The 9,725-nt window shown below is 50.9% G+C and overlaps 2 protein-coding genes across 2 annotated transcripts; both read left to right on the top strand.

The window, feature by feature from the left end:
* Window positions 1-906: 906 nt before the first annotated feature.
* KD926_003491 (magnesium transporter CorA family protein) lies at window positions 907-3,781 on the top strand (the record flags this gene model as incomplete). Its single annotated transcript, XM_053094847.1, has 4 exons — window positions 907-1,292; window positions 1,377-3,341; window positions 3,412-3,614; window positions 3,711-3,781. 4 exons carry the CDS (start codon window positions 907-909, stop codon window positions 3,779-3,781), a joined length of 2,625 nt encoding a protein of 874 aa, XP_052950425.1.
* A 1,563-nt stretch (window positions 3,782-5,344) lies between these two features.
* KD926_003490 (putative phospholipid metabolism enzyme regulator) lies at window positions 5,345-8,137 on the top strand (the record flags this gene model as incomplete). Its single annotated transcript, XM_053094846.1, has 1 exon — window positions 5,345-8,137. The coding sequence occupies one exon, from the start codon at window positions 5,345-5,347 to the stop codon at window positions 8,135-8,137; it is 2,793 nt and encodes a 930-aa protein (XP_052950424.1).
* Between the last annotated feature and the right edge of the window lie 1,588 nt (window positions 8,138-9,725).

Here is a 9,725-nt window from a genome sequence, read left to right as displayed (position 1 = left end):
ATGTGACGGCCCTATCTATTATTTTGTTGATTGATTGAGATTTGCATGTACATGAGATATGATTTTCATTTCTTTTTCCGTTTTCTCCTTTTGTTCATGATTGTTGCTGCCTGTACTCAATATGTAGCATGTACCGATACCAAATATTATTAGTTCTGATGGCTGTCTCGGCGCGTAGCGGTACCCAGTCATCGTAGCAAATCGATAGGGCGAGACCTTCCCTTATCGCCTGGCGGTGACCTCATCAGCGGCCTGAGGCAGGGGCCCCACGAGTGAGTGGATGATGACGGGATTCTTTCTTCCCTTCTCTTTCCTTTCCTTCAGCTCTCTCGTGCTCTTCTCCTGATGCCCGCATCGTTGAACCGTTCGCTGAGTCCTGACCGATCTTTCTCCTGAATCGGTTTCTCTTCCTCCCTAATCCAATAATCGCCGTTTTAGCTCTTGCAGCTCCCGCCTTACCTGCTGTCTTACCGACTCCTTTTCCGCTAGCTCGGGTTTCAAACCATCGCTCACGGTCAGTTCCTTGATTCTCGTTAGTGTCTCCGATGTGCCAGACTCTACTACAGCTCGCCACGCACATCCGGCCGGCTAGCTGCGACTCTTTGCCCTGCAACTCGATGAATCGTCCGTGACAATGCTGAAGGTCGACCTCCTACAGCTACATGGACGTTAGGATAACACTTTGCCCCTTTTCGCCCTCTCATTTGTATCATTTTTCCACTTATTTTTTTTATTGGCTATCTTTGATGCGTCCCTTTTTGGGCTGCCACCAGCAAAGCAGCGTGTACACCGTACTGGGGCTGTGTGAGATAAGCGATTTGGACCTCGATCCTTCTATCAATTATCGTGCATATTATTGGTCTTAATTCCCCGGTTTTTCACATATTTATTTTTATTTATTCCAATATGCCCCCATCGCCATCCACTCCTAAAATTCCCTCCTCCAATGGCCGCTCGAGCGGACAGCGACCACCTAACACGCGCGATTCAGCCAACTCTGGAGCTGGGAATTCGGAGAGAAGACAGGATATTCCTACGGAATCTACCGTGACTACCGGTAAATCGTCCAAGCGAAAGAAGAACCGTCATCGAAAGCGTCGGAACCGTCGACAATCGTTTCTTGGTCCTGAAGAATCGTCTTCTGTCGTTGCTTCTGCTTCCGTCCCCGATACGGAGGGCTTGGCCCCCATGGCCACGGATCAGACCAAGTCGCGAGCGGCTCTTCCCTTCTACAAGCTGGGTCGAGATTTAAGCAGTACAAGCTTGGAGAGCGAGGCCTTGTTGGATCATCGGTATGTTTTAACTTCTGGGGGAACCCATGCTCGGTCGTATGCTCGGTCCCATGACTAATTTCTTTCCTTGTGACGCTTGTGCAGGAACCAGCCTTTGATGCGACCTCGCAGGGACAGCCGCCTGGCTCAATCGTTTCGTCCCGGAACTTCGTTGACTGGATACCACCCAGGCGATTCTAACACTCGTTTCCCACTATCGAGTGCTTTGCGGGGCGCTGTGGATAGCGATGGCGCAGAGGCGGTGGATGATCGGACACCATTGATAAGGCCTGTCTCAGAGCACAAATCGAACCTACCGCGATATGGGACCGATTCAAAGTCGAGTCCGTTCTCCTTCCGCCAGAGACGGAAGTCTAATGACACAACATCATCCCGGTGCTCTCCTCGTGCCCTTACGAGCCCAGCGTTCCCCGAACCGGGTCGCGAATATGACATCAACAACCCGCCGTCGATACCGACAACTCCGAAGATGGGCCCCGAGCTTGGTTACGACGACGCCGTGGCTACGGGGACGGAGTTCGGTTTCTCGATCGCCGCATCCATCGACCACCGTAGGGATTCCATGCACGACATGGTCATTGATATGGACGACACCAACCACAGACAGGGTTCCCCGCCTTCACCTCATTCTGCGCAGGATGCCCTCCGTCGACGGAGGACTCTCGCACCCGAAGAGGACGTTTGCTTCCCGGTCGAAGAGGCGTCGGAGCTGGCTGAGGAGGATGGACTAAGAATGTCTCGCGATGAGCGTCGGAGACGGCGGCGGCGAGAGTGGCCCGATCTTTCCGTTCTGGAGGAATGGAGTCGTGAGGAGAAAGAGGACCGGACAGGTGACTTCCGCACGAAGAAGATCAGCGAGCCTATGCTTATCGAGGGTCGTTTGCGCCCTCAATATCGACTATGGCGGCGTGATGAGGACGATGTCCCATACCGCTTCACATACTTCAATGAGGAGTTTCACAGCACGATACATGCCCAGACGATCTCAGAACTGGTTCAGCCTGGGGGTAGCTTCCGAGAGTTGTTCATCCCCAACCCACCCGAATTGGAGGATTCCTCTGATGATGATGAAGAGGAAGAAGAGCCCGACTATCATGCCACTAGAGAGAATACGGCGGCCGCTAACATCAATAATCTTCATGCCGCTGGCGAAGGGGAACGGCTGCAACCCACTAATGGCACAAACCACGAGAGCGTAAATGATCGGAAACAAGTTCCTCGGGCCTCCATTATCAGTGAAGCGATCTCGGAAGCACGCACATCAGCGGATGTGTCGCCGGCGCGCCGACCGCCCCTGGTGGCTCCTCCCAAACCGAAGCGCTACGGACCTCGACCAACATTCTGGCTCGACGTTCTCTCTCCGACGGACGCGGAAATGCGCGTGATTGCGAAGGCATTTGGTATCCACGCGCTCACCGCCGAGGATATCATGATGCAGGAGGCTCGTGAGAAGGTTGAACTGTTCCGCAACTACTATTTCGTCAATTACCGGACTTTCGAACAGGATGTCAATAGCGAAAATTATCTGCAGCCAGTCAACATGTACGTGGTCGTGTTCCGAGATGGCATCATTTCTTTCCACTTCTCGCAGACTCCCCACCCGGCCAACGTGCGGCGGCGCATCCGACAGTTGATGGACTACTTGATCCTCAGCTCCGATTGGATCTCTTACGCTTTGATAGACGACATCACGGACGTGTTTGGTCCGCTGATCCAGTCCATCGAGGACGAGGTCGACGAGATTGATGAGATGATCATGAAGATGCATTCCGCGGTGCCTGGCTCCGGGTCTAACGAGAAAGAAGAATCCAGCGGCGATGAATCCAATACGGTAGCGCCGGGTGAGATGCTGCGACGAGTCGGAGTGTGCCGCAAGAAAGTGATGGGAATGTATCGATTGCTGAGCAACAAGGCGGATGTCGTCAAGGGCTTTGCCAAGCGATGCAACGAGCAGTGGGAAGTTGCTCCCAAATCGGAGATCGGTCTCTATCTGGGTGACATTCAAGACCACATCATGACCATGACCAGTAGTCTGACCTATTACGAAACGTATGTTTCATCCCCATGACTTGAAACTTGGTTTTTCTGGTGGTACAAACTTACTAATTCCAATTTCCAGGCTTTTATCACGCGCTCACTCCAACTACCTGGCGCAAATCAATATCCTGATGAACGAGCGCCAGGAACAGACGGCCGACGTACTGGGCAAGCTGACCGTTCTAGGAACGATCGTGCTGCCGCTGAACATCATCTGCGGTATGTGGGGAATGAACGTCAAGGTCCCTGGGCAGGATGTGGATAGTTTAACGTGGTTTTGGTCCAGTAAGTGCTTCTTTTTTTATTTTTTATTTTTTTTTGCCCCTTCTTCCTTGTTTGCACCGTGTCCCATATCATGTTGCTAACGATATGTGTACCTAGTTACGGCGGGGATCGTGCTCTTTGCTTTTGCGTCATTCCTTATTGCGAAACGAGTCTACAAGATTGTATAGATTTCTGTCTGGTCCTCGGATGATTTATCTCGATGACGAGATTCATATACCCCTCCCTTTCATTTGCTTTTTTTTGCCCATTGCTTTATATGTATGTCCTTTTTTTTCGTATACTTGCTCTCTCTGTACATTGGGTTGCTTGCTATGGATTGGAGTGGCTTGACTTAGACTTGCTGTTACTTGCTGTTCGTGTACACAAACTTACCTAAGGATGGTGATTGGTGGCGTTCAGGGTCGGCTACCTTCCTTAAGCGAGATTACTTAGTAGCTATCAATAATAAGAGCAGGATTTGGCGAGAGTTCTCGAGTTCCGGGCTTTCCCCTTAAGATGAGGTCATCGTGATGACGCTGACGGGGCGGAGAGGCGTAACGGCGTGACCAGGCATGACAGACGCTGCCACACATTAGAGCGTAATATTACCGTATTCGAGTCACGACCGGTACCCTCGGCATCTCCCAGCCAGTTCCTGCCTTCTTCCTCCTTCCTCCGACTCTCTCCTCCTCTCTTTATTTCATCATTCCTATTCTCATCTTCATCCGTCCTCGTTTTTGCCCATCAATTTGAAACCCACCCACTTTTGGAGTCTCCAGCGTTCGTTGCCTGACGACAGGGAATTTTCCCGCCTGTGCGCAAAACCTTTCCCCCAGAGAGATCGTGCCGGGTCTTCTTGACGTGGGCCGCTGTCATTGGACCTTGACCTCCCTCCCCTGAAGTACCTACCCTACCACTAAAGTATTCCACTGGGATCGCTGGTTACCGACTCTTTCCTCGACTTTCCTAACCGTCGCCGCTGATATTCCTTGCATCTTGCTTCTTTCGCCTACTGGACCGTTTCATCCACTGCCAACCTTCCTCCCCACCCCCCACGAGAACACAAGAATTCAACCCGCCTTGCTCGGTTGTTCCACCTCCCAAAACCGTACCGTCGCACAGCTTGGATCGGCAGCCCGGCGCTGGGCGTGGGTGTTCTAGACGTTCCATTCCCCCGTCGTCTGATCAAGTTATGTGCCCTATTGCGTCCGCCTCTCTGGCTTCGGTCTATCTGCATTTGGATTCCTGCCTGGACGTCGCCGCTATTGATTCCTGTACTCGGTCACCTTTCCTGTCCCTCGCGCGATCAGATATTCTCTTCCTCCCTTGATATCTGCCCTGCAGCATGTGGCCGTCCTCTATTCGTCCTTCGACTTCGTCATTCGTGTAACGTGTTTCTGTGCAACGGATGATCATTTGGGTTTTCAGCGCGTTGACTGTCTCTGTTTCCCTCTGTTGTTTTCGAATCCGGGATCTCCTGACGCCGCTTTTCGCCTTTTTATTTCCCTTTCCATTTTTTTTACTGCCTTTCTTTCCAGGCAGATACCTTGCCCTCGGTCTCTGCCCCATTTGGGCCTTGATCATATTGATTTTTCTCGCGGGAATATCTCTTTTAGACGAAGGGAGGAAAAATCTACGTGAAGGTTGAGGGGAGAAATCTTCCTCTTTTCACTTCATCTATCCCGGTACCGTCTCGGATCTCCTGATTTTCTCTCAGTCCTGTCAACAAAGGTGCTGACTAGACCGAGACCATGGCAGCGGAGTCCGAGAGGTCGCCTTACCTCAATGGTCACTCTGGTGGAACCAGAGTGGCCCAAAGCGATGAGGCTGCATCAACTGCATCCCGGCGGTCTGCCAGCGGAAGTGACATGAAAGAACTGCCACGTTCAACCTTTAACCCTCAGGCCCAAGCCACCATTACATCTCAGTTGCCTAAATTATCACCTGGCTTCTCCGCTCCCCCTTCCGCAACGAATTCGACCTTTTCCTCCCGCGAATCCTCTCCGGTTCGATCCGCACATCGCCCCAGCAACTCGGCCTCAAAATCCCGCGTCTCCTCCCGGTCACGCAAAGGCAGTCAAGATCGCAGTCCCGTTCGGTCCAATATCACAAGTCAACCTGCTGGAACGGGTGCCCCTCCATCCGCGTCCGCTGTACAAAAGGCGCTGCCTAAGCCTATTGTCCTCAATCCTACTCCCAATGTCGAACCGTCGGCCGATGTACTCAACCCGGAAAAGCCTACCATGCCTCTATGGGCCGCCTCTCGACGACCGGAGCCAGAGGCCCATCTTGCCAATACTTCCAGCAAACGATCGATCCTCCTTCCCCCCGATGACCCTGCGGCAAAGCCCGACCGGAGCGCTCCCCGCGCCGTGAACAGAAATAATGGACCCGTTTCCGCCCTCGAGACCGTTCAGGAAATGGCCAGCGACCAGTCGACCCCGTCCACGGAGACTGTCTTGAATCAACCTTTCCCGGAAGAGCCTCAACTGCAGATAATCGACGAAGACCCTACAACCCCGAAAGGCCCCAAGCCGAATGTCGAAAGTGGCAGCGAGAGTGGAGGGAATAAAAGCTCGGAGCATGTTGGTGGGAGCCGCCGACGTGCTTCGTCGGGACCTAAAGGATCCGAGACTACTATCATACCGAAGCGGTCAACCACGTCGCTGAGTGGCGCTCGCAACAAGCCGGCAGATGGATCCGTTCGCAATATGATTGTCGAGACCGAGACGGTCAGCTCCATTCCTCAAGTCTCCTTGGGCGTCGTGACAGGCGATCGAGGCGGCTCCGGCCGTGTCGACCCCGGGACTCTACGCATGAAACCCAGCACCGAGACGATCCGTCCGAAGAAGGAGAAGAAAAGGGCTCGCAAGCCTGCCGCTCTCTCGAGTGGCGCCGCGTCTTCCAAGGCTGACATTTTTGAAGCCAAGGTCGCCAGCGCCGTCGACGAGGCTGATGTGTCCGACTCGGATGAAACCTTTGTCTACGAGTCCAACCCCCCGGATCCGTACCCTGCTCGACAGCCTCGATATCACTCGCGGACCCCCAGTGCAACTTCCATGGCTAGCCAGGTCGATCAACTAGCCGGGCGCAGCCGTGCTGCAGGCCTGAGGGATGGCAACCATAGCGTAACGGGAAAGCGAAGCATGAAATTCACCAATAATGCCTACGCTGGCAGCGCCGATGGGGATGCCGGCGAGGAAAGCGGTCGCAGTCACTCCAGAGTCGATGCCAGCGGATCACATACTCCCCGCCATCACCATATTGGACGATATGGACGCAACAACATCTACCCGTCCCTCTTTGATCATGAGTCGTCGCCATTTTCTCAACATCACAACCATGTCAAATCGCCTCGTCACTTCATGGGGAGTGGGATGCGACAGACACGCTACCCCAGCTCCCGAGGAGCCCCCAACTATCGTACTATTTCCAACTCCAAAAAGGCGGGCGAAATCTACGGATACGATTTCGATGCGGAAGGTGCGGACGACGAACGGACTCCTCTAGTAGGGTCTCCCCGTTTGGCACGGAGCCGCCATGGTAACCGACGGCCCAACAGCGCAAGTTTGCGTCAGATGGAGTACATGCAGCAACGCCAGCGCAACTGGTTCTCGCGATACGGTGCCTGCGTTGTCATCGGTCTTTTGCTGTTGGTTGTCATTGGAGGCGCCACCTCGTTTATCGTTGCCATCACCAAGCCGCTCCTGGACGTCGAGGTTCTTGCCATTCAGAACGTGCTCGCATCGGAGCAGGAAATCATGTTAGACCTCAATGTGCAAGCGGTAAATCCTAACCTCTTCCCCGTGGCAATCGACGACGTGGACATCAACATCTTCGCCAAGAGTCGATTTGTGGGTACGGACAAATTTTGGCGCGATCACGGTTCTGACGGCAGTCATTTTCCGCGGGTCGAGGACAGCAAGAAACGATCCGAGCTGGCACGCCTGGCACGTTGCTCGGATAGTGGTGCAGCAGACTGTCTGGTGAATGAGACTCGGTCGAACGATCCCACTATGTACACTCGCGATGGCGTTGACAAGGGAACGGATCCTATCCCTAGCGATCCCGCAGGCGATCCCCAAACGATGCTGCTCGGCCGTGTATTCCACTTCGATTCTCCCCTGACTTTTGAAGCGTCACCGTGGAATCATTCGCCGTCTGTTTCTCAAGGGCAAATCCGTCTCGCTCGACCTGGAAACAAGACCGAAGAAGGCGGCACGGAACGCTGGGAGCGGGTTCTTCAGCATCAGTTTGATTTGATCGTTCGCGGTGTTGTTAAATACCAGCTGCCTTTGAGTTCCCGACTTCACTCAGCCTCGGTCAGTTCCAGCGTCAAAGTAACACCGGACAGCAACGGCAATGATCCTGAGGATGGCGATAATCCAAACCCTTCTCCTGGCGGGAACGAAACCGCCAGTATCTCCACGACGAGACTGTATCGTCGAGACCTCCCAAAGCCTCGTCGACTGGATCTCCGACAATCAGCAATAGAGTCTGTCCGAGCGCGACTTGGGATGGCTGGACGAGTTTTTACGGCGTGATCTTACGTCACCTCCCCTACCCCTCTTGATTGCATCTACTTCTTTTTCTCCCAATTTTTGGTAATACTTTCTTTTTTAACCTTGGGTATCAGATCGTCTTTGGTCTACCTTCTGTCATTCTCGACATCTACCTTCGCCCCCATACACATTCTTCCCGCCATGGTTCTAACAATTGGGTCATGCGGTTGTATATTGATTGGTTTCTGTTACATTCCATTTGCTAGTTTCTCAAATGGATCTGCAGGATTGGTTAGAATCCGTCAACCAGTTGATTTCTGCGATTTACGTCGTCCGTCTGCCTTTTGAGATACTGTCTTTTTTTACCTCTTTTTATCCCTCTTTTTATCTTCGTTCTATTTGCTTTCTTTTCCCTCATTGGACCCAACTACCCGAACGACGTGACGATGATCTGACATTTTACTTTATGAAACGGGCTGCACCCAAAAGCGCACAACGGAGAAACGGCACATCTTACTTTTTTTTTTCTAAAAAGGCATTTTGATTCAGGGTATGCATTAGCAACGGCGCTTTTTACACACTTTTATTATTCACTTTTACATTTTTTGGGTGATGGTGCGACCTTTTTGTGTCGTTCTTGAAACTTTTTGTTCAACTTAGAGGATACATACATACTCTGGATGGGACTATTAGCAATGGGTGCAATTTTTTCTGGGATCTCGGGGAAGTTCATGATTGCTTGGATAGCGAGACCTATACCAACTGATCAATCAATTGTCTGGATGACTTTTTGATGTCTTTTTCTTATTCTGTCTCACGTTGGTGATGTTATGGACTGATGCGCTGACTGGCGCTGGATTGATTCCTGCCTTTTTTTTATTTTGCTGGATTTTATTTCTTTTCTATCTCCGTTGATTTCCTTCTACGCCTAGGTTTCAGTCAATGTGATCGGGCTTTGTATGTATTTATTGTTATGTCTTGTACATAATTCTTCTTTCCTATTTTATCCAGTCATATCATATTGTTTGCTTTCATGATTTTGGGGTCTCAGATTTGGTTTATTTTGTTGATTAAATTAGATCAAGAAGTAACATATCTTGGTTTCTACATAGTGGTTAAATATAGAATTAGAACAAACCACCATCAGAATCATCAAGACCAATTGAAATACTTCTCTCAATTTTCTGCACCATTCATTCAATGGTCCACTGCACTGGTGGCTATTCTTGTATGCTATCCTTATTTACGTGAGATGTTTTCTTTCAGTAGAAGTTCGTCGACATTCAATATAACCAAACTAATCCATAGCATAGCGACTTGACAACTAAAAAGAAAGAGTGAAAAAAAAAAAAAAACATGGCATCATAAATAGTTCATAAATAGCATAACAAATCGTCATATCTCAAATCATTATTACAGTCATCAATCAATCGATCAACTGTCAAAAGGCAAATATCAAAACAAATCTGGTGGATAGAAGAGTAAGTATCATTCTTTCAGTCATCCTCCTCATGTTCCAGGGGGGGGGGGGGGGGGGGAGGAAAGAGCATATAATGGCCCAAAAATTAACACCCAACCAATTGAGGTCCAAAAAAAAACAAGAAATAAACAAATATTTCAAGTTTTATTA

The sequence above is a fragment of the Aspergillus affinis genome, assembly GCF_023601865.1.
Source record: "Aspergillus affinis strain CMG 70 chromosome Unknown NODE_185_length_48300_cov_83_581258, whole genome shotgun sequence".
In the NCBI taxonomy this organism is placed as follows: Eukaryota; Fungi; Ascomycota; class Eurotiomycetes; order Eurotiales; family Aspergillaceae; genus Aspergillus; species Aspergillus affinis.
The sequence above is the reverse complement of the archived record's forward strand: the minus strand, read 5'-3'. Positions and strand labels throughout refer to the sequence as shown.